Here is a 24,169-nt window from a genome sequence, read left to right as displayed (position 1 = left end):
GAAGTATTGATATTTAAAGGGCAAAGGGACATCATGTCTACAACTTTTTGTGTATATATATATATATTTTTTTTTTTTTTTTTCTGAACTATGAAGAGTAAGTTGAACTGAACCGAACCACTGAGAGTAAGTCTGAACTCTATATCTATATAGAGAGAGACCTATCCATCTGTCTATCTTATCTATCGAAGGATAAAGTATATGTAGGAAATGTTAACATTTGGGGAATGTGGGTGAAGGGTAATTGGGAATTCTTTGTACTACTTTTGCAACTTTCCTATAAATCTGAAATTGTTAATTTTAAAAGTTTTAAAAATAAATTAAATCTGGAAAAAAAATTAAAGTGAGGTAGAAGAGAAGGCAGTGGCAAGGGAAAAGTCAAGGAGTGGTCAGAAGAAGGAGGAAAACATGGAAAGGTTTGGGTTCCAAAATCCAAGACAAAAGATAGTTTCAAGAATGTGTGAGTGAGTGGTCCCTGGATTTGTCTTTAAGTATGAATGTTCCTCAGAATTCTATTCTAGATCTTCATTTCTTGCCCTATACACTATCTGGGATAATCTTATTCACTCATATGACTTCAATTACCACCTATATGCTAATTTCCAAAGCTCTCTCTCTTGTCCAGACGTTTTTTCCTTACCCCTAAACCATATGTGTTTCTGTCTACTGGCTAGCTCCCTTGTACACTTCCAGGGATCTCAAACTCAACAAGTCAAAAATTGAATTTATAATCTTCCTCCCCATCTGGGTTCAATTCTCAGGGAATTATATTTCCATCCTCTCAGACACCCAAGCCAGATGCCTGGATGTCTGCCAAATCCAAACTTTGCCCTCATCTCCCAAATCCAACTATGAAGTCCTGTGTTTCCAAAACTGATATATTTTATGAATTTATTCACATCTCCTCCAATATTAATACTGCTAATAATAATTAGTCTAGTCTGGGGTTTTCAAACTGCAGATCAATTTAAAATTAATTAAACTAAAATAAATTTAATGAGTCATACTGAACATTTTATTTAAAGAATATCAAATATCAGAGTGCATTTCATGTAATAATTATACATATTATTGTTACAACTTCTGCCTCACTTATAATAAATATCCACATACATATGTGAGTCCTGGGTTCTGATGTTAAATATATTTCTTACTGTGAATCATGGCCAAAAATGCTTGAAAGCTACTGGTCTAGATCAGTGCTGTCCAACAGAAATATAAGATGAGCCACATATGTAAAGAAAAATTTCCATAAGTCACATGAAAAAAGCAAAAAGAAATAGGAAATTAATTTTAATAAAATATTTAACTCATATCAAACATAATATCCTTTTAACATGTTATCAATATAAAAATTATTGAGCCATTTTACATTCTTTTTATACTAAGTCTTTGAAATCCAGGACGTATTTCATACTTACAGAACATCTCAGCTCAGACTAGCCACATTCAGTGGCAGTGGTCAAGAGCCACACTGGTGGCTCCTGTAGTAGGTAGTGCAGGTCAGGTTTTGCAACTACCTACCTTAGGCGGCAAACTCTAAATCCACTCTTAGCAGTGTGAATTTAAACTTAGGAACTAAACAAGATTGTAAACTCACACCAGTGGCTGGATCCCCCATCACATCCAACCCTAGAGATGGCACAGAAATTGATAGATCTGTAAAAACTGTGAAAACCCTCAGGATATGTGTGTGTGCACATGTGTGCATGTATGTTGACAAACAGGAAGTGATGGGGCCAATGACATCACAGGTTTTCTTGTTTTTGGTTCATCCTTCACCTTTTCCCAATGCTGGGCTTCAGCCTCTCCCTATGGGTATACATATCAGTCAAGGTAGCTGATACCTTCTGGGAAATACAAATTCATGTAGAAAAGTAATGAGATGTAGAAGGAGGTGCACCTCTTAGGAAAGCAAGAAACTGAACAACCTAGAATAGATGAAACAGATTAAATGCATCATATGGCAAGATAATTTAAATAACATAGTAAATATCCTCAAGTGAAAAGAGTTCATATTGGTTACATCAGGGTTTCTCAACCTTGGCACCCTTGACATTTTGGGCTAGATAATTCTTTGTTGTGGTGGGGTGGGGCTGTCCTGTACATTATGGGATGTTTAGTAGCAGCTCTGGCTTCTACCCACTAGATGCCAGTAGCACTACCCCAAGTTGTGACAACCAAAAGTGTCCAGACATGGCTGAATGTTCCGGCGGTGGGGGGAACAAAGTCACCCAACTGGATTACATGAAGCAGGAACAATAAATCATGAAGAACCAATTCAAAATACTGTGAAAAATATAATGGTTGAAGTAAATAACTCAACAAATGGGTTATGTAGCAATATGGATCTAGGCCAAGAATGAATTATCGCATTGAAAAATCAGGGATAGGAAGTCTTCTAGAAGGTATCAGGAGGAAGGGGTAAACATGAAAATATGAAAGTTAACAAACCTGGAGAATAGAAGTATCAATATCTACATCATAAAGAGTATAAGAAGGGGAAAAATAGAGGGGAGGAAATATTTGTAGATACAATGTTTGCTAAATTCCCAGAACTAAAAAAAAAAGTCCTCAGATTGAATGGGTACATAAAGGACCAATCAGGAGAGACAGGAAAAATCTAATCCTAGATACATTAGAGTGAAATGAAAGAACATCAAAGAGAAAGAGCAACATCCAGAGAGAAAGAGCAGCTTTCCTATGAAGGAACAAGATAGAGATTGACACTAGACTTCTTAAAGCATTCTAAGGAGAGTAGGAGAAAGGAAGTAGGGATCAGGAAGGAAGGGGAAAAGAGAAACAAAAATTAAAAGTGGGCTTCGCAATCATTCAATAAACTTATCTCTATTGCGGTGTAACAGAAAAACCTCTCCGCTTGGTGTAAGAAACCTCGGCTGAAGTCCCAACCCAGACTCTTTGGCACTTAAGACACAAAGCCAGGTAAAAAGTTAGATTCCACAGAAGGAAACGGGGTGGCTGTACTTTTGTAGTCCCAGTATTTGGGCTTCAGCTGTACAGATGGATCCAGTTCCTAGGACCTGATTCACGAGACTGATGTATGCATCAAGATGTTAATTTACTATTCATAATGGGTAAAACATCTTTCCAGGGAATTATAAATACACCTGGGCTTGTTATTCATGGCATTTCTCATCTAAGTTCTCAATTAATTACTAATTAATTACATATCAATTAGTGAATGCCGAATCAGAGAAATTAGTTGAATGATCGTGAGGAAAAGGATTAATTTCCCCATCTCTTTAGTGTTACCATCCGATTTCAGTTTTTCTCTTGTCCACTGATGATTAAATGCTAACCAATTCTTGCTCATCTCCCCGCCACTCTCCACTCCCTGCCCCTCCCCATGTTTCATAATCTTACATTATGTCAAATTAGATTAGTTTTATATTTCAGTCTTGAGATAACCATGAACATCATGATTGGACTTTCTTATCAAACATTTGTAGGACACCTCTTTAGGTTAAGTAAAAATAACCAATAGTTATTATGTGTTAGGTATCATATATACATTATCTCATTTAATCCTCACACAACTCTATGAGGTAGGTACTATTATTGTCCCTATTTTAGAAGTTGGGCAACTGGGGTAGTGTAAGTTAAGTAACTTGCTCCAGGTCATTCAGCTAGTAAGCAGGGTCAAAGGAAGCCAGTAAGACCTCAAAACCAACAACCTGAATAACTGCTAGATTTTCCCCGTGCCTTAGGCTCACTTTTCTTGTCTGCACCTAACTCACAGCGTTGTGAGATTCAAACGAGATAAAATATGCAGCAGGTTTTTAAACCTATGAAGCATATTGCAAAATGGCACATACTATTTTAAAATATATAATTAAAATGCAGTCTATTTGTAATAATGGGTAACATAGCACGAATACAGAACATACACATTTCACAATTACAAAATTCAGGTCCTTAAAAACTTTTTATTGAAATATAACATATATGCTGTAAAGTTCACAAAACGTAAGCGTGCAGCTCAATTAATTTTTACAAAGCATAAATTGAAAAAAAACAAGTAACCGCCACCCAGATCAAAACATAAAACTTTACCAGTATTTCAGAAGCCTCCCTCTGGTAAATAGTATATGCTTTTAAGTTAAAGACCTGGATTCGAATATTGATCTGGCATTTTTGAATTGTCTTTAGGTCTTGGTTGAGTCATCTGTAACGTGAAGATAACAGTACCTTAAAAAACTGTTGAATTAAAGGTCACATAATGTAAAATGTCTATCGCAGTGCCTGAATATATCTGGTCTGTAATAAACGTAATTATTATCGGGCAAAAGCACGAGGCGGTCCTCAACTCCCACTTCCTGTCTTTTTGTCACTCACTTTTGAAAGTTGCTCTTGCTCCTATTCCTTTTTCTCCTCCTTTCTCGCCCCCCCTACTGCCGTAAATTGCCCTCCAGAGCTGTCGTAAAATGCTCCTCCCCGCCCTCCATGTGGCGAAAACGCAATCACGCTTGACGGCGCAAGGTGGCTCAGCCGCAAGATGGCGGCGCTGGCGGAGGAGCAGACGGAGGTGGCGGTCAAGTTAGAGCCTGAGGGACCGCCGACGCTGCTACCTCCGCAGGCGGGGGACGGCACTGGCGAGGGTGGCGGCGGCACAACCAACAACGGCCCCAACGGCGGCGGTGGGAACGTTGCGGCGTCGTCGTCGGCCGGCGGGGATGGTGGGACCCCCAAACCCTCGGTGGCTGTCTCCGCCGTTGCCCCGGCGGGGGCGGCCCCGGTGCCCGCCGCTGCTCCGGAGGCCGGCGCTCCCCACGACCGACAGACTCTGCTGGCCGTGCTGCAGTTTCTACGGCAGAACAACCTCCGCGAGGCCGAAGAGGCGCTGCGCCGTGAGGCCCGGCTGCTGGAGGAGGCAGTGGCGGGCTCCGGAGCCCCGGGAGAGGCGGACGGCGCCGGCGCTGAGACGGCTAGCGCGCTTCTTAGTCGGGTCACCGCCTCGGCCCCCGGCCCTGCGGCCCCCGACCCTCCGGTCAGCGGTGCTTCGGGGTCCGCCGCCGTCTCGGGCTTAGCGACAGGTCCTGCGGCTCCGGGGAAAGGTGAGCCGCGGGGTCCCGGGGAGGCAGGGCTGGCACGAAGGGGAGCGAGCCGGGAAGGCAGAGGCTGGCAGGCCTGCACCTCTGCGGGCTTGTTTTGAATTTCCTGGGCCCGCCTCTAGGGCCACATGCCCGCCCCTTTCCCTGGTGCGCCGGCTGCGCAGTCAAACCCTCTTCCGAGCTGTCAGTTCCAGCGAGAGGCTGTGGAGAGCTGTTGAGCTGAGGGATGTATGGGGACGGTGGGCGCGGAGAGGCGGGGACTTTCAGGCTTTTGGTCCCTTTCCTCTCATTTGGGCTCTTGAGCCTTGGGCAGGGATACATTAACACTAGCAATATTTGTACAGTTTTGTACTAGCGTACTTTTACTATAAATACTTTGTTATGTATCTTAATTTTCTCAGTTCCACTGTGAGGTAGACAGTACCGCTATTTTAGAGATGAGAAAACAGACTGAGAAAGGCCAAGGGACTTGCTTTGAACCACACAGCCAGGGAATGATGAATATAGTGTAGCCAGTCTTTCTCAAAATATAGGCTAACATTGGTGTTAAATCTTTTAGAGGAATGCAGATTCTTGGGCGTCACTTCAGACTTAGTGAATCAGACCCTGTGCAGGTGGAGTCCGGGAATCTGCGTTTTAAAATAAATGCTTCCAAGGGGCACTGATGTAGGGCAAAGTTTGAGAATCATTCACTTAGGAACAGGCGTTGGGCAGACCTGAGTTCAGTTTCTGTCTCTGTTGCTTTTACTTGTGTGATGCTGATTGTTATTCTTCCTAAGCTTGAGAGTTTTTTTCCCCCCCTCTATTAAATGGGTTATTGTGAGATTTAGATATAATATATGTAAAATGTCTGGCACTGATAAGTTTATGCCTAGGTATCCATCCCTGACACCTGAGGCTTCCCCCCCCTTTTGTATTTATGAGACCTAATCTCTGCAGCATTGCCAGAAGTGAAGTATGAATATGTAGCATTGTAACCCATAAGTAGAAATGTATGCAAATGTGATGGAGAGGAATCTTTTTTGAATGCTGAATTTTGTGAATGAACTATAAGATGGATGAATTATGTTGTTGGTTATTTTGCTGTATTCTCTCATCTCTTCAGAAACTTGACCTATTTTTTAGATTGTAACTCAGAAACCAGTAGGGATGAAAAGAGGCCATCAGAGTAAACTTCTAAAGAACTTCTAAAATTTGTGCAGTAAAGAGCATAACAGTACTATAATTGCAACTTAAAAATTTCCAACAAACTCTGATTCGATTGACAGGTGTATCATTGTTTGGTATTGAAATATTACAAATAAATGCGTATGCTTTTTGCCTTGAAATGATGGTTATGGAAATTGTTTTAAGCGTATAAAATAGATTTGTCTTTTGGAAATATAAATAAGGCAAGTCCTTCCCACCGTTAACATGCTTATATTTTATAGGGAGTGATAGATGTGCATATATGAAGGTAACAGGATAGGATGTGTTGCTGGACAGTTCCAAAATATTTAGGTAGCTCAGAGAGCTGGAAATGTTACTCCAGGGCATAGCTTGGTGGGGGTGGGTGCCATTTGCACTGAGCCTTGAGAGAAGATTAAGATAGTTGGTTGATTTGCACATACCATGCTTTATAAAATTTGTCTTTAAAATAAGGTACCTCTAGGAAAAATATTGAATCTTTTTGTTATTGATTTGAAAATTTTATTTTAAGATGTGGACAAACCGAAGGAATTTTGGATGGGTGACTGAAACAAAGTGAATCCCATTAAAAGATTATGTGATTGAGTTGGGGAAGAGCGTTTGAGAGGAGAAGGACAAACATCTGAGAAACAATTCACCTCTGGACCTTAGCAAAACAGCCTTAGTCTCTTTGTGCATGTCAGGTCACTTTCCTGAAAGTTATTTTTCGTTTTTTAAACAGTTGGAAGTGTAGCTGTGGAAGACCAGCCGGATGTCAGTGCCGTGCTATCAGCCTACAACCAACAAGGAGACCCCACAATGTATGAAGAATACTATAGTGGACTGAAACACTTCATTGAATGTTCCTTGGACTGCCATCGGGCAGAGTTATCCCAACTCTTTTATCCCCTATTTGTACACATGTATTTGGAACTAGTCTACAATCAACATGAGAATGAAGCAAAATCATTCTTTGAGAAGTATGTGAATTTATGTATATATATAATATGTATAGATAGCTATATATATATAATGAATACACGCATCTGTAACTACACAAATATAAGATTGCAACTCAGAAAGTACTTTATGAAGGAGAGGTACCCTGGTGCTATGAGAACCTAAAATGAGGGATTTGATCTAGTTGGAGAAGTCAGGGAAGGCTCCCAGAGGAAGTGATGCTTGAGGTAGGATCTGAAGATTGAACAGGAGTTAACCAGGGGAAGAGAAGAGGGAGAAGCATGTGTGACAGCTCTGTGGCAGGAAGGATCACGGTAGGTACAGAGATGAAAGGCAAGTGTGGCTGGAGCAGAGTGTGAGGGTGGGGTGTGGTACAACAGGAAGCTGGCTGGTTGATTAGGGGCTGGAGCAGGCGGTTCTTGGGCCATACTGAGGGTCTTTGTTTATCCTCAGAGCAGTAGGAGGTTGTATTGGATGGGATTAGATTTGGCTGAGATTCACCGAAAAGTCAAAACAATAGTGGCATAAATAAAAGTTTATTTTTACTTTTATCCTAAGAGCAATATGAAGCTGTGTTAGGATTAGATTAGACTGAGAGTGACTGGACCCCAAACAGTAGAGGCTTGAATACGATAAAAGTTTATTTCTCTCTCTCATGAATGTAGGCAGTCTAGGACTGGTATGGAGTCCTTGATTATCAAGGACCCAGGCTCTGTTGATTTTATAGCTCTGACATCCTTGTCATGCATTTTCCACCTGTGATACAAGGTGATTCTCTGGCTCTAAGAAATCATATCAGTGTTACAGTCAGCAGGGAGGGCACACATTCTTCCTGGAAGTGACATATATTTCTCCCTTTTTTATGTCATTAGTCAATGGCCAAGGGAGGTAGGAAATATGGTCTTTACCTAGGTGTCTATGTGACAGCTAGTATTCAGGTGTTTTATTGTGGAGGAAGAAAGAAAAAAATGGATATTTGGGGACAGTGAGACATCTTTGCCAGAGAAGTCATTGAAGGACCATGTTATTATTAGATTTACATTTTGAAAGGACCTTTATGCAGTGGGGAAAACAGATGGTGGGGGACAGAGTGATTATAGATGGACCATTTTGGAGGTTATTGTATTGGTTCTCAACTGAAGGTAATATTATGCCTCCTTCCTCTGGGCTGTTTGAAACTGGAGGTGTTTTTGGTTGTCATAATGACTAGGCTGGAGGATCAGGTGTCTTAGGGATTCCAAAAGTTGCAATACGTGCAGGTAGTCCCACTTAGCAATGAATTGTTTTGCCCCAAATACTAGTTGCAACCCTGTTGAGAAACACTGGACTAGGGTGTGATAGTGTTGGTGAAGGGAAGTAGACATATTCGTGAGGCACCTGGTGAGTGATTGGATATGGAGGTGTAAAGGAGATGAAAGTATAATTGATAATCCCTAGGTTTCTGGCTCCCCTAGCTGGATAGGGGTGCTCTTCACTGAGGTAGAAAACCCTAGAAGAGGACTGGTTTTGTCAGGTTGTACAATAATCTTGAGTTCAGATTTGTTTATGCCTTTGACTTATTTAAGAGATGTCAAGTTGATAGATGGAGGATATATAAGGCTCTGAGCTTAGAGGAGAGGTAGGGACTGGAGCCATAAATTGGAGTGTGTGCAATATTGATGGATAGGGATGAGACTGTCTAGGAAGCAGTATGAAATAAGTCAATGGGAGGGCTAGGCCTGGGCCTCAAGGAACTCCAACATTTGGAGTAGAAGAGAAATAAAAGGAGTAGAAGAGATGACCAAGTAGAAGAGATACAAAAGGAGACGCCAGAGAAGCAGGAAGAAAACCAGGAGAGTGTTGAGTTATAGAAGCCAAAGAAAAGGAGTGTTTGAGAAGGAGGCAGTGCTTAACAGTTTAAATGAGAGCTCTTTAGTACAAGCAATAGACCCAGAAGCTAGAACTTGTCAGGTAACACAGGTAGTGGTAATAGAGGAACAATAGAACTCAGGACTCCTGGCTTCTGTGTCATTATGTTCATTCATTATTCTGCAGTACCTAATAGAAGGTATATAAGGCAAATGTTCTGTAGCTCAGTGTTTCTGAAAGAAAAGATAAAGGCTGATGGTGACAGAATTTCTAAGCTAATTTTTCTTACAGTACTGTCATCAAAAAACCTCCTCTTCCAGTCTCATGGTGTAGCCATCTCCTCACATAGGAAGCTGGACTATCGTAGGGGACTGACTTTCTGTGTCCTTGTCATGGACAGTCTCAGCCCTTGCCAGGACCCCATGCTCAGATGAGCTTATCGGCGGCGACTAATACAACACCAAGAGGCTGAGATTTCTAATTTCATTCACATCTTAGGCGGAAACTCTTAATTCATGTCTTGATGAGTCATAATAGGGTAGCACAGGTAACAGTTTAGGAATCTGTTGGCTATGTGTCAGAGCTAGAGTCCTAATATCTTATGTTTAACCATTTGTTTTCTAAATGTTTTTGCATTGTTTGCTGCTCTTTGTGAGTGTCAATATATGATCTTTACATTTTATTTTATTAGGATAATTAAGATTTGTAGAAACAAAAGTACATTTAAATTTAGTAATTGTCACCAAGGCTGAAAGCTTTATTTAATTGCCTTTGGTAATGGTGAGTAAATGGGAGTGCTCACTGTTTGATATCAACACGTTTGTTCTTTAGTCATGTTATTAAAGTACGGATGTTTAATCTTTATATCTGGTATTAAGAATATGCGAAATCACTAAAAATGATGGGTTTTGTGAGAATGTGTTGATCATGTGTTGATCATGTGTTGATTATTGTTGAGAGGCTGGGTGATAGGTACACTGAATTCATTATAATAGTTTCTACTTTTGTATGTGTTTGAAATTTCCCATAATAAAAAGTTTTAAAAAGTGAGTTTTGAGAGAACATAAAATTTAGTAGAGCAAAGTTTCTAACATTTTCAGATGTCTACCAATGGTGGCATTCAAATGAGACTGTCTGCCAATGGTGGATAGCTTATCTTTCATTCATTTATGGTATTTATTTCAAATTCTCTTAAAATGTTTATGATGCATTTATTTCATTAGAGAATTAAATTGGTCATTTTTAGGATGAATTCAGAACTGAATTGTAATCATTTTGAAATGCGTTACTTCTTATCCTACAGCTTAGTCCACGATTATTCAGACTACTGCGTTGAAAATATTCTGGGATGTTTATAAATATATGGGGGAGAGGCAGATCCCTTAACGATTACATTGAAAAATGACTTTTTAAAATCACTGAAACAGGTTCCATGGAGATCAGGAATGTTATTACCAGGATGACCTACGAGTATTATCTAGTCTTACCAAAAAGGAACACATGAAAGGGAATGAGACCATGTTGGATTTTCGAACAAGTAAATTTGTTCTGCGTATTTCCCGAGACTCGTACCAACTCTTGAAGAGGCATCTTCAGGAGAAACAGAACAATCAGATATGGAACATAGTTCAGGAGCACCTCTACATTGACATCTTTGATGGGATGCCGCGTAGTAAGCAACAGATAGATGCGATGGTGGGAAGTTTGGCAGGAGAGGCTAAACGAGAGGCAAACAAATCAAAGGTATGGGAATAAACCTAAGAACTATATAATGCAGATTATGAAAAATTGTAGCATTTCCATCTACATAATTTACACATTTTTCTTATAGCTAGTTTGGGAATAATTTTACACTGTATACTAAGTTTCATGTTCTAAGGATGATGTATATATTAGTGAGAATTTGGGAATGGATGCATTTAACAGAACCCTGACTACATTGGCAGAAACAAGTAAGGGGTTCTTCTCACGTAAAATGAATTAAAGCAGAAGGCCCTCCTAGGTTGGTGTGAGGGCTCCACAATGCCATCAAGGACCCTGGCTCCTTCTACTTTCTGCTCTGCCATCTTCAGAATGTGGCTTTCTTCATTGTGCTCACAGGTGGCTGTTGCAGCGCCAGCTTTGCATCTGTATTCCAGGAAGGCGGAAGGGGGAGGATGAAAGACATACCTGCTGAATCTCTCCGTTTTTATCAGGAAAACTACTTTTTTCTAAAACACTACCCAGTATATTTGTGTGTACATCTATTGGCCAGAATGATATTATATGGCCATTGTATGGCTTCAAGGGAGCCCGGGAACAGAAATGATTTTAACTGAGCATACTGCTGCTCCAACAAAATCAGGGTTCTGTTAGTAAGGAAGAAGGGGAGATTGGCTATTGGGTAGACAAGTACAGAATCTGCTTCAGGATATACATGACCCTATTGTAATTGTGATTCCTCCTATCAAGATATGAAAAGGATGTATTAATGAACAAAAAAGTAATTTAAAAAATTGGCTCCTTTGACTTGTAGGTATTTTTTGGTTTATTAAAAGAGCCAGAAATTGAGGTGCCTTTGGATGATGAGGATGAAGAAGGAGAAAATGAAGAAGGAAAACCTAAAAAGAAGAAGCCTAAAAAAGATAGTATCGGATCCAAAAGCAAAAAACAAGATCCCAATGCTCCACCTCAAAACAGGTGAGGAAAAAAACCTCAGGAACATGTGTGGAAGTTTAAGACAATGTTATAGATGGTTCAAGTTATTTAATATTCAGAGTAATTTCCAGTCTGTTTTTCTTTCACAGAATCCCTCTTCCTGAGTTGAAAGATTCAGATAAATTGGATAAGATAATGAATATGAAAGAAACCACCAAACGAGTACGCCTTGGGCCAGATTGTTTACCCTCAATTTGTTTCTATACATTCCTCAATGCTTACCAGGTTGGTAAAATGATTTGGCAATTTCTGGGAGAAAATTAGGAGTCATGAAAAACAATGATTACCATTAAAAGTAACTTAGATGTCTTAACTAAAATGAAGTTTTCTTCTTTAAACTCTTGATATAAATATGGCTTAAAGACAGCAGTTAGGAAAGGAGAATTGGACATTGCTCAGAATAGATAGAAGGCAATGTTTAAAAGACCTTTAGCGACTTGTAGGTACCAGAATCTTGCTTGTATGTGTCCTTCATTTCACTGATCAGAATTCTGCTAGCCTTTGAAAAAGGAGGAAGCTATGTGGTTCATCTCTCTTGAACTTAAGTACTTACGTAAACTTAATATTTTTTATTAAGAATTCTTCATATCTTTATGTCTGTTAAGCCTCTATAGACATAAGGCTTTATAATAGGCTGCTGAGGATATATTTAGTAAAGTACAAAAATGATTAACATTTGCTTTATATGATGCACTCCAAATTCAGAGGGCAAAAAAGGGGTAAATGACATGTTCTCAAAGTAAGTGCTTTTGAACAGTTGATTTCAAAGGAGAATGAAATCTCAAAGATATTTTATATGAGAAAAATAGCTATCATTATATATTCTCTAAGATGTGACTATAATTTTTTCCCTAAAACAGTATTGTTTAGTGTGTGTGTGTGTATACATATATATATATATATATATATTTTTTTTAATTGGCAGGGCCTCACTGCAGTGGATGTCACTGATGATTCTAGTTTGATTGCTGGAGGTTTTGCAGATTCAACTGTCAGAGTGTGGTCTGTGACACCCAAAAAGCTTCGTAGTGTCAAACAAGCAGCAGGTAACTGAGATGACCTGTCAGGATAGAAACTCATCATTAGTTTACACCAATCTTGATTCCAAGAAATATACAGAAGACATTGTGATCTTAGCAGAATTTCACTTGATTTTACTTTAAGTCAAAATGGCTAATAACATTGCCAACAGTGAAAAGTGCATTGGAGTGGCAATCAGGAGACTGGGGTGCTAGCCTGGTTTAATGTCACTGGTCCTCAGTTTTCTCATCTGTAGAATGAGGGCATTAGGCTAGAAAACTCCCTAAGGTTAAAAATCTAACATTTTATGATTGTTTGCTTGTGAATTAAAAAAAAAAACCTTTAAATAGTGGGAGAGTACTTTCTGTTTTAGGCATAAAAATGGCTAAAATGAACTAAGACCAGGGTTACATTTTAAAGAAAGTTTCTTGCTAACTGTATTGTTTAAACAAGATAATACATTTTCAATAATTTATTTTAATATTTCTATAATTTCCTTTTGTGAAACATGGTGATATAATGGATGAATTTGAGTTTCAGCCCTAGTTTCAACACTAAGTAGCTGTGTGCACTCTGGCATATTATTAACTGTTCTGAACCTCATTTTCTCCTCTTATACCCTGGGATGATAGCACCTAATTTAGAGGCATTAGCACAGTGGTTGGTATATAGGAGGAACAGTTCAAATGTTCTTCTCCTGAACTGTGATGTAATTGCCTTAAAACGTTTTAATGAATGTACTTTAAAAAATTAACATTTCTCGACCATTTTAGATCTTAGCCTCATAGATAAAGAATCTGATGATGTCTTAGAAAGAATCATGGATGAGAAAACAGCAAGTGAGCTGAAGATTCTGTATGGTCACAGTGGGCCCGTCTATGGAGCCAGCTTCAGTCCAGATAGGTAAAATACAAACAAAAGAATTAAATACTGCTGTATTACATTGAGATTATATGAAAGTTAACTACTGGGAACATTATGAAAATGTTGGGGAAAATTCCTTTAGAAAAATCTCGTGGTTGCCTATCATTCATTATCTTTTATTATTACTATTTTTTTTGTAGAGAATTATTTTATTATCCTTTAAAATTTTTTTTTAATTCATTTTTATTGGAGTATAGTTGCTTTACATTGTTGTGTTAGTTTCTGCTGTACAGCAAAGTGAATCAGCTATATGTATACATGTATCCCCTCTTTTTTGGATTTCCTTCCTATTTAGGTCACCACAGAGCACTGAGTAGAGTTCCCTGTGCTATACAGTAGGTTTTCATTAGTTATCTATTTTATACATAGTAGTGCGTTATCTTTTAGAATCTTGCCCTCTGCTGATTTATCTTGGGGTACTGGTGTATAATACCCAAATTTACAGAACCAGGATACATAGCTTCAGGGTTTGCTGGTTATAAAAATCAGCTTTAGTTTTGTGTAACTCCAGTAGGGGTTGAATTGCTTCTTTGGGTTCTTGCTTTGGGTTTTGTGGCTACTGCTGTCTTCTGTCATCTCCAAATTCACAACAGATTACTGATATTAAAGGCATATTACCTATCAATTGAAGATTTATCTTTGTATAATCAAAAGAACTAAGAGAATACTGAAATGGGAATTTGAAACCCACAAATATGGGTTTGCCTATTTTTCATGATCTCTAACATTCTGTAGAAATGCAGGGAGGGTATTTTGTTATATCATAATACCATCTGTATCTTATTTGATAGATAATAGCTTTCAATCCATCAAGATTTTCATCCTTATGAAACTGAGAATGAGGATTTTTGTTATTTTATAGGATTTAGCCAGATGGTGTATTTTTACTTGAGGGAAACTTCTGATTTCATTGAAAACCATAGTACTTTCTGAGTAGTTCAGCTTTTCTGTTCATTCCTGAAGAAGGTAGAGTATTATTCTCGCATCTATAGTGTTTTTTGTTTTGGCATTTTTTTTTTTTTTTGGTCCAAAAGATGTTTACTTTTAAATTCTTACACAACTTTTACAGGATATGAAAATAGCATCTCCATTTTAAAGTAAAAAATTAAGTTTTAAGTGACATATCACATTTCTTAGAAGCCTTTCTCAGGTGACCTTATTTGATCATACTTTTTGTCATTACCTCTTGGTATTTTTTTTTTTCGAAGAACTGTGATTTTCCTCTTAATAGATAATGTTTTTAAAATAATCTAACCTCATTCAGTAGGTGCTCGGTAGATGTAGTGTCACGGCTAACATTAGTTAGTACTTTCAACTCTTGTTATCCACTGTGAATTTCATGTATAAATTAAAAGTGAGATGTAGCATGTCAGTTAGCTATGTTTAATATATACAAATGTACAGAGAAACTGGACAGATAACTAAGTTATTCTAGGAATCGAATGTACTACCTTCTCTTCTCTCAGGAACTACCTGCTTTCCTCTTCAGAAGATGGAACTGTTAGATTGTGGAGTCTTCAAACATTTACCTGCTTGGTGGGATATAAAGGACACAACTATCCAGTGTGGGACACACAGTTTTCTCCATATGGATATTATTTTGTGTCAGGGGGCCACGACCGAGTAGCTCGGTAAGAACATTATGAGCTTAGGACTGGGCCTATTCAAGGAACAGAATGGTTTCTTGTTGGGAATTAGAAACTCCAGCCAAACTCATTTTTGCTTCTATTATTCAGGATCAACATTTTGAGAACGTCAGCATTTATAGGTCCTTATTTGAAAACGAATTTGGGACAGGAATATTACTATGTCTGCAATTATGTCTATACCAAGAGTCCATGCCCTCCCCTTCCCCAACTGGATGCTAAACCTTGTCTTTTACAACCACTGTGAGCACGTTTATTTCCCTGTCATCTCCTTAGAAGTTCAGGATGAGGTGTCTTGGGTTAGAAACTAATTATGTGGTGGCCAAAACTAGGGAAAAATACTCTTCTATAAGTTAGACTAGGAGTTGGAATGGGAGGTGTACATACAGAGAACTAAAGGATTATAGAATTTAAAAATTTTTGTACCATATCAATTAGTTTTTCTTAAGAATGTTTAGGGAATTCCCTGGCGGTCCAGTGGTTGGGACTCTGCGCTTTCACTGCCGAGGGCACGAGTTCAGTCCCTGGTCAGGGAAGTAAGATCCCGCAAACTGCACTGCGGCCAAAAAAAATTGTGTTTAGTCTCAGTCATTCCATCTTTCCCTCAGGTAACTAGTGAGTGGGACCCATTTGGAGCTAACATTTCACATGGTTGTTTCTATATTTATTTTGGATAGAATTTTGGCATTTCACAGTTAACTAATTACCTTCTTCTATTTTCAATAATTTTTTTTAAAAGGCTCTGGGCTACAGATCACTATCAGCCTTTAAGGATATTTGCTGGCCATCTTGCTGATGTGAATTGTACCAGATTCCATCCCAATTCTAATTATGTTGCTACGGGCTCTGCAGACAGAACTGTGCGGCTCTGGGATGTCCTGAATGGGAACTGTGTAAGGATCTTCACTGGACACAAGGTATTTTCTACCTTCATTATTCCAGCACACAAGGTTCTTTTGAGATAAAAATAGTTTAAAAATTAACCAGATGACACACCATTGTAAAGCAATTATACTCCAATAAAGATGTTAAAAAAAAAAAAAATTAACCAGATGGATGGACCTAGAGTCTATCTTACAGAGTGAAGGGTCCGAAAGAGAAAAACAAATACCATATGCTAACACATATATATGGAATCTAAAAAAAAATGGTTCTGATGAACCTAGGGGCAGGACAGGAATAAAGATGCAGACGTAGGGAATGGACTTGAGGACATGGGGAGGGGGAAGGGTAAGCTGGGACGGAGTGAGAGAGTAGCATTGACATATATACACTACCAAATGTAAAATAGGTAGTGGGAAGCAGCTGCATAGCACAGGGAGATCAGCTCGGTGCTTTGTGACCACCTAGAGTGGTGGGAGGGAGGCACAAGAGGGAGGGGATATGGGGATGTATGTATACATATAGCTGATTCACTTTGTTATACAGCAGAAACTAACACAACATTGTAAAGCAATTATCCTCCAATAAAGATGTTAAAAAAAAATTAACCAGTGACACATTTTAAAGATACTATTCGCACCACTGAACTTTATAATTCTGACTTGTGTCTTATTTTCTTAGGTATTTTTAACCCTATTTTTGATTCTTTCCATGGACCTCTTTTCTAGGGACCAATTCATTCCTTGACATTTTCTCCCAATGGGAGATTCCTGGCTACAGGAGCAACAGATGGCAGAGTACTCCTTTGGGATATTGGACATGGTTTGATGGTTGGAGAATTAAAAGGCCACAGTGATACAGTCTGTTCACTTAGATTTAGTAGAGATGGTGAAATTTTGGCATCAGGTAAATGACTAGAAATGGCTTTGTGGTAAAGGGTCAATGGTATATTTAAAGGAAGCACTGAATGTTGACCATTGCAAAATTAAGTCCTGCTGTTTTTTAAGTTTTGCTTCTCCTTAGCCATGATTCCAGACTGTTACCCTATATGTATGTTGACTTCTCAGGTTAAAACTACTGCTTGAAGTGCTGCTTTAGAGGGAATAGAGTTATTAATCAAGTTCAGATTTTTTTCACCAGAAATAAAAAGTAAATGCATAAAGCATACTTGACAGAATCTCAGAATCTAAATAAGGCAGATGCTACTAAATGGTTTCCTTTGATTTCCTCTTAGGTTCAATGGATAATACAGTACGGTTATGGGATGCTATCAAAGCATTTGAAGATTTAGAGACTGATGACTTTACTACAGCCACTGGGCATATAAATTTACCTGAGAATTCACAGGAGTTATTGTTGGGAACATATATGACCAAATCAACACCAGTTGTACACCTCCATTTTACTAGAAGAAACTTGGTTCTAGCTGCAGGAGCTTATAGTCCGCAATAAACCATCGGTATTAAAGACCTTTGGAAGCTACTGTTTGAAAAAGGGAGACTAAAAGCAAATACCTCAGTGATTAATATTTAAGCTACAAAGAATGTTTTGTCTATATGGATCTGGAAGTATGCTGCTTGGAAAATCTGAACAGGATAGTTCCACATTTCTATAGCAACCACATTTAACTAATTTCCGTTAGTTGAATAAGAGGTATTATGTTCATTGAGGGGACATTTATGGTGCTTTGGATTTTGTGGAAACTATGCATTGCCTGTTCAAATGCTATTTTAATTTATTTTGTTTAGAAAAAAATCAGTTGATTTCAGTAATTCATCCTGCTTCAAGATTCAAATTGAGTAATATAATACCATCCTGAATTTTAGCTGAAGAATTCTATGAGCATGTATGTTCCTGCTGTAAAAATGTAGTTACTGTATGGCACTCAAGTACTATGTTAAATGATCCACTAGCATTTTTGCTTGGCTCATGATTAGTGGAATGTACGTTAACTGGGTAGGGTGAACTACAATTCCTTTTTGAGAAATAGATGAAGTACAACCATCCATCGATATCTGAATTTATACCGGTTGGATTGAGTGCACGCAAACACTCTATAAACCAGGTGAAGAAATTAACTTCCATGTTCTACTTCAGCTAAAATGGCTACATAGAACCTAGCACACTTGAAGTCAGACATTTCAATTGCTTACCTCCAGTACTGAGCCTTGCTTTGGGAAACTAAAAGATTTATTAGACCAAGTCACTGCCAGTTTTTTGCCTTTGTTGCATTTTGTACAGTTTTTATATTTTTGATATCTTGTAAATAAAGACAACCAGCTTTTCCAGGTTCATAATTTATTGTACAAATCGAGTATCACATGATGAGTTGACATTAGCTTCTTTAGGCATGGGACCTTAACAGATGAGGTACAGTTGAGAATCCTATAAACAAAACAAAAACTGCTTAGACACCAATGTGTTCAACTCTACTTTTAAGACATTCAGTAATTACTAGTACAAGACTATCCATGAACCCCCCTGAAATTGAATGCAAATTCATTAGATTCTCAAAGGAGTCAGTAACCCCCCCAAATTTAGGTGTCTCTCTGCTTAATACAATTTAAAAGAGCTGCCAATAATTCAGTATGATGCTAAATGTATACCATTAGAAAAGCCTAGTACATAAAATAACATCTTTTTTCATAAAGTAGTATTTTAAACAGTAGAAAACAGGGAGGGTGGTATTATCCCCATTATAAAAACAAAGGAGGAACCTAACATGAAAAATTGGGCAAAAAACTACCTGTTTGTCAGGAACAAGCCATGGATCACTGCATTCTGGGATATGCAGTCAGTCCCTTAAGGTCAATAGTTTTGGGATTGGAAAAGTTTTTAAGAGGAGAGGAAAAAATTTTCTGTCATGGAGGGCTACATTAGACAAACATCTGGGTTTTGGGTTTTCTGCACCTCATCTACCGCCAACACAACAAATATTTACTCAAGCAAGGGCAAATGGGGGTTGGGTGGCACTATAAGAAGAAAATGAAGTCTAGGGGATTTAAGGAAAAGACAGAATGGCTGACATAAAAACTGAAACTAGCAAAAACCAAGATATATTTGCAACTGATTTAAAAGGCTGGTTAATAACTATTAAGAGAGCTTATACAAGAGAGAGAAGGTCTTCACAAAGAGAAAGTCCCAAATGTTAAATGAGAAGAACACAAAGAGAATGTTAAGAAAAATACAAGTGGTAAACAAATGGAAAAAATATACAACTTTATCAAAAAAATTATTTTTACTCCTCAAATTAACAAAAATCAGAAACTGATGTTATTCAACACTGCCTGGGGAAGAAAGCTAGGCGCCCACAACCCTCTGAGAAAGCACTTCACCTTAAGAAAACAATCACAGATACAAACACTTCATGCCCAAAGGCATTCATTGTAATATTATTTATATTAAAAAAAAATTCTAGTAGGAGACATTTCCTCTGTGAAATAAATCATATACCCATGAGCACTCATGCATTCAAATTAGAGAGAACATGCATAAGACAAAATTACAGATACGGATCACGGCCACTGGAAACCAAACAAATACATTAAAAAAGAGCTAAACTGGGCTTCCCTGGTGGCGCAGTGGTTGAGAATCTGCCTGCCAATGCAGGGGACACAGGTTCGAGCCCTGGTCTGGGAAGATCCCACATGCCGCGGAGCAACTGGGCCCGTGAGCCACAACGACTGAGCCTGCGCTCCGCAACAGGAGAGGCCGCGATAGTGAGAGGCCCGCGCACCGCGATGAAGAGTGGCCCCCACTTGCCGCAACTGGAGAAAGCCCTCACACAGAAACGAAGACCCAACACAGCCAAAAATAAAACATAATAAATAAATAATAAATAAAAATTAAAAAAAAAAAAAAAGAGCTAAACTGAAATGTTAACGAAAATTGTCAGGGTAATGGGGACATGGACAATATTTTTCTTCTTTTTTTTTTTTCTTGAATGTAATAAATTTTGAACAATATACTTGTATAGTGGGGGGGAAAACCCCCTAAGATCAAAATGGCAAAGTTATATAAAGTTTTAAATGTTAATTTCTTACCGTTTATGTTGCCTTCACAGCTGGAGTTTTTTTAGACCTTAACTTAAAGTATAAAACTATCAAAGCAATACCTCCGTATGTGGCCAGTACACACTGAAAAAGAAAGGAAAAAGTAAACAAGAGTTGTTGTCACATCTATTTTATTCTAAAACAACTGCTTAAAGGTATCATTAATACTTACATTCATTCTCCCTGTGAGAGTGTAAGAGTTGAAATACTTTTTGATACCAGTGAATTGGTACTGGGCATCAGTTTCTGGACCTGCCATGATTTCAATCTTTTAAAAAAAGAAAGAAAGCAACAAATTGGTTTGGATGCAATTTAAAAGAAAAATTTTTTTAATTAAAAAATTCAAAAAAATTCATTGCATATAAATGTTGTAAATTTTATGTATGCCTCACCCAACAAAGCAGCAGCAAAATGGTGGAAAAAACCTTGCTGATAAGAGAAAACGTTTGGAAGGAGGACTTTATCTTGGTTGTTATCACACAACACTCCAGAATATATATCAAATCACTCGGCACAGGAAGAGAACACAGTAGTCTTTAAGTCCATCCTCTGACTCAATATTGGTTGATGTTTTCATTCCTGGCTCTATCTATACCACAGTACACTGTACCTGGAATTAATCAGTTTTAAGACTAGCTGAAAGCTGGAGCTTGTGATACTTTTCAAAGTTCCTCAGAGGGGTAGCCACCAACTAAACAGCTCACCTTGCAATCCCTCTTTTTACAGTTTTTCTTATAAATTTAGGACCTCCATGGGAAGGGGGAGAAGGGATCATTTACTAAATGGAGTTGATATATACGAACTATTGGTGGGGGATGGGGGGGAGCTGAAATCCTTACTCCTTACACCAAAACAGATCAAAAGCTTTAAAGGTAAAAGTGAAGCCAAAATATCCTAAAGAAAACGTGGGCAAATATTTTAATCACCTTAGGGAAGGGAAAATATAAAGGTGGCCAAACGCAAAAAGGTGAAACATAGATAACCTAATGATCAAAGAAATGTAAAATGAGACCAATATTTAGCCATCAGACTACAAAGATAAATTTATGATAATTAGCAGTAGTAGTGGGAATGTGGGAAAATAAGGATTCTCTCTGTTGCCTGGAGGGAGTGTAAACTGGTACAACCTTCCTAATATGCAATTCTTCTGCAATAGCTATGAAATTAAAAAATTAGCATACCCTTTTACCTAGCTGGTTCATTTGTTTGCCAGGAATTTATCCTTATAGAAATATTACAAAGTAGAAACATATAGTATGGTTCAAGGATGGTAAATGAAATACAGTTTATGAAAATAAAGAAGAACTAGAAGTCCGTCTACAGGAGACTGATAAGTGATGGTTTCCATAGAAGGAAACGGAATGCATGGGGATCTTTATATATAAACATGGAATGATGTCCCCATGCTCGCAGATCTTTATGTACTTACATGGAAACATGTCCCAATGTCATGTTAAATATTAAAAAAATCCTATTTCTGGACATTATATTATAGAGCACATCAATGGTTCTCAAAGTCTGGTCCCCACACTGTCACTATTCATGGAAACTTGTTAGAAATGCACATTCTCAGGCCTATTGAATCAGAAACCCTGAGTCCCAACAATCTGTTTTAATATGCCCTCTAGGTGATTCTGATGTATGTTAAAAGTTTGAAAAACACTCCAGGAACAGAAACAGAAAACGAGATGCTTATTAGTAATTATATTGGGAAAAAACCCTGGAAGAATATATAGCAAACTTTAAAACGGGGTTACAGCTATAAAACCTATGTATTTCACAAAGGCATGTATTTCTTTTATAATAAAAAATAGTAAAGGCACATTCAAAGGTCACCAGAACAACACTCGAAAATTCGTCTGTATGACCGCCTATCTACCACGACCGACGCCACGCCGAGTCGATTGGCAATATAAACGAGCCGGTCGAGGTCCGGTCGAGATTGGTAGGCAGTGGCAGTGACTCAGTTGGCTCTTGATGAAATGGAAGCGGGAGAGACCTGCGAGGAAGTTGTTGCTATGGAAACTGGCACTCTCCAGTGTACCATTCAAAGGCCTTCAGAGGCATTCACGTGCATAGAATTGGCAATGAAACTTTGGACAAATGACCTTAATTTTGAAAACTGTTTCAAGAAAGTTCTTGGAGCAATGAAGGATTCCCAACTTCCTTGGGCCACTTTAGGGGCCTTGGCCAGTTCAGGCCAAGTAGGAAAATCTCCATTAAAAGAAATCTTTATGATATAGCTTTCATATTAATTGTTTTATTTTAGTAAACTTATTAAACACATGCTTTCCCATTCATCTTCAGGACAGATTTCTGGATTCTCGGAGAAACCCTACAGAAAACAAGGGCTTAACTTTGTCCAATTATTAACTGATAATTCCCACTACCTTGTGTTTAACAGACATTTTCAGAAGATGAAATGGTGTCCAATTGAAACAATATTAAGGTGCTTTAAACTTCTCTCCACACAATATAGAAGGCAGGCTGATGTTTGCAATATTACACAGGGACTAATTCTGACTGCAGGGAAAGGCACAGTACAGGAACTGCAATTTAGTCTAGGTTGTAAAGAAAGACTCTTAAAAAACGCTGAGATGGGAGGGGAAACTGAGATGTTGCCGATAAACAACTGGAGCAAAGCCTGCAAGCACCTGGGTCTGCATCCTCAGCAAACTGCAGGTTACTTTTGGGCAAACATCAGGAATCCTTGTGTTAGACGGTACTTTGTGGAATAATTGAACGGAAACTTGCTTTCCTTCTGAGTCATACTTCAGTTTAGAAAGACATTAATGAAAAATACCTAGACTAAACCGTACTAATTGCTAAACTGTAGCCTATGGCAAAGTCTAAGCGATGGGGTCTTCGCTTGTTTCTAATCAAGCGGCGAACTGCTATTAAATATAATTAATCTTTCCATGCCTCTCTTTACCTGTAAAATGGGCACTTCAGAAACTACCCTCGCTACTTTCTGTGTCTCGGTACTGCTGTTGTGTCGGACAGGACACCTACCTGGATTGGTGAGATGACGCGGTAAAGGAGGCAAAGACGAGGGAGAGCCGCTCCAGAAGCAGCCTCTTGCACTTCAAGGAGTTTACAGCTCTCTGTTCTGGCTACCTCCTAGGAAAGGCCTTCCCCACTGATCGAACACAGATTGAAATCTAACCCGCTTATCGCGTGCCCGGCGAAGCGAAGAGGGCGGGCTACACTCGCTCCCGCTTGACAAACGTTGCAGCGCAGCTAAAGGCGGCCTGGCTGGACAGCTTCCTAATCACAGCTCAGTGCAAACAAACTGCTCTGGGCATACAGTGGGAAAGAGGTTAACATGACCAGAGGGGGTCAGAAGCCCGAGTTCTCATCCAATATTACGTCACTGGGTGACCTTGGGACACTCCCTTCTGTGCGGGCCTCATTTTTCTCCACTGGAAAATGCATTCTAAGGGCCTTTATGAGCTGGGGGAAGGGGGGCCTTTACCTCGCACCAAGGCTTCCCAGCCACTGTCCGAACCCTCACGCCCGGCCCTCATTTTCTCTAATTTCTTTTCCATTCACCATTACTCTCCCTCCCCCCACGCCCCCCACCCAAAGCGAAGACCTCGCGGTGTGCCCGGACCAGGAAACGGTCGAATTCTAGACCAGTCCCACAAAGCGGAGCCGCGAGGTCCGAGCCCGGGTTCCCATCCACACCCACCTTCCAAAACACACAAACCTCTCTGCAGGTGTCCTTCAACTGACGAAGCTGCTCCTCTGCCTAGCCGGAAGAAGCCGCCTCCCCCGCAAACATTCAACGGGCCTTACGGATTCAGCCCTCTGCGCCGACTGGCTACGGCTCTAAGTCCCGCCCTTCCGCTTCCTGTCTCTAAATTTCTCTCCCCTCCCCCCCCCACCCCCGCCCTGTAGG

General features: G+C 39.1%; 2 protein-coding genes across 4 annotated transcripts; one reads left to right on the top strand and one right to left on the bottom strand.

Moving 5' to 3' along the window:
• The first annotated feature begins 4,497 nt into the window (after positions 1–4,497).
• Positions 4,498–18,513, top strand: TAF5 (TATA-box binding protein associated factor 5). Its single transcript, XM_007187216.3, has 11 exons — positions 4,498–5,075; positions 6,982–7,219; positions 10,475–10,790; positions 11,563–11,726; positions 11,834–11,969; positions 12,670–12,790; positions 13,538–13,667; positions 15,155–15,319; positions 16,074–16,251; positions 16,945–17,122; positions 17,451–18,513. Exons 1-11 carry the CDS (start codon positions 4,517–4,519, stop codon positions 17,666–17,668), a joined length of 2,403 nt encoding a protein of 800 aa, XP_007187278.2. The 5' UTR covers positions 4,498–4,516; the 3' UTR covers positions 17,669–18,513.
• Positions 18,498–24,116, bottom strand: ATP5MK (ATP synthase membrane subunit k). Of its 3 annotated transcripts, none has more exons than XM_028167744.2 (4): positions 23,978–24,116; positions 20,441–20,536; positions 20,260–20,352; positions 18,498–18,601 (listed from the first exon to the last, which is right to left on the bottom strand). In XM_028167744.2, the coding sequence occupies exons 2-3, from the start codon at positions 20,525–20,527 to the stop codon at positions 20,263–20,265; spliced, it is 177 nt and encodes a 58-aa protein (XP_028023545.1). In that variant the 5' UTR covers positions 20,528–20,536; positions 23,978–24,116; the 3' UTR covers positions 18,498–18,601; positions 20,260–20,262. The 3 variants fall into 3 exon arrangements, with proteins under 3 accessions (XP_028023545.1, XP_028023546.1, XP_028023547.1); XM_028167745.2 differs by having other exon boundaries at positions 23,960–24,104; XM_028167746.2 differs by lacking the exon at positions 23,978–24,116 and adding an exon at positions 23,281–23,560.
• Positions 24,117–24,169: the final 53 nt, after the last annotated feature.

The sequence above is a fragment of the Balaenoptera acutorostrata genome, chromosome 16 (genome assembly GCF_949987535.1).
Source record: "Balaenoptera acutorostrata chromosome 16, mBalAcu1.1, whole genome shotgun sequence".
In the NCBI taxonomy this organism is placed as follows: domain Eukaryota; kingdom Metazoa; phylum Chordata; class Mammalia; order Artiodactyla; family Balaenopteridae; genus Balaenoptera; species Balaenoptera acutorostrata.
Note: the sequence above shows the minus strand (reverse complement) of the source record. Positions and strands in the feature narration are given on the sequence as shown.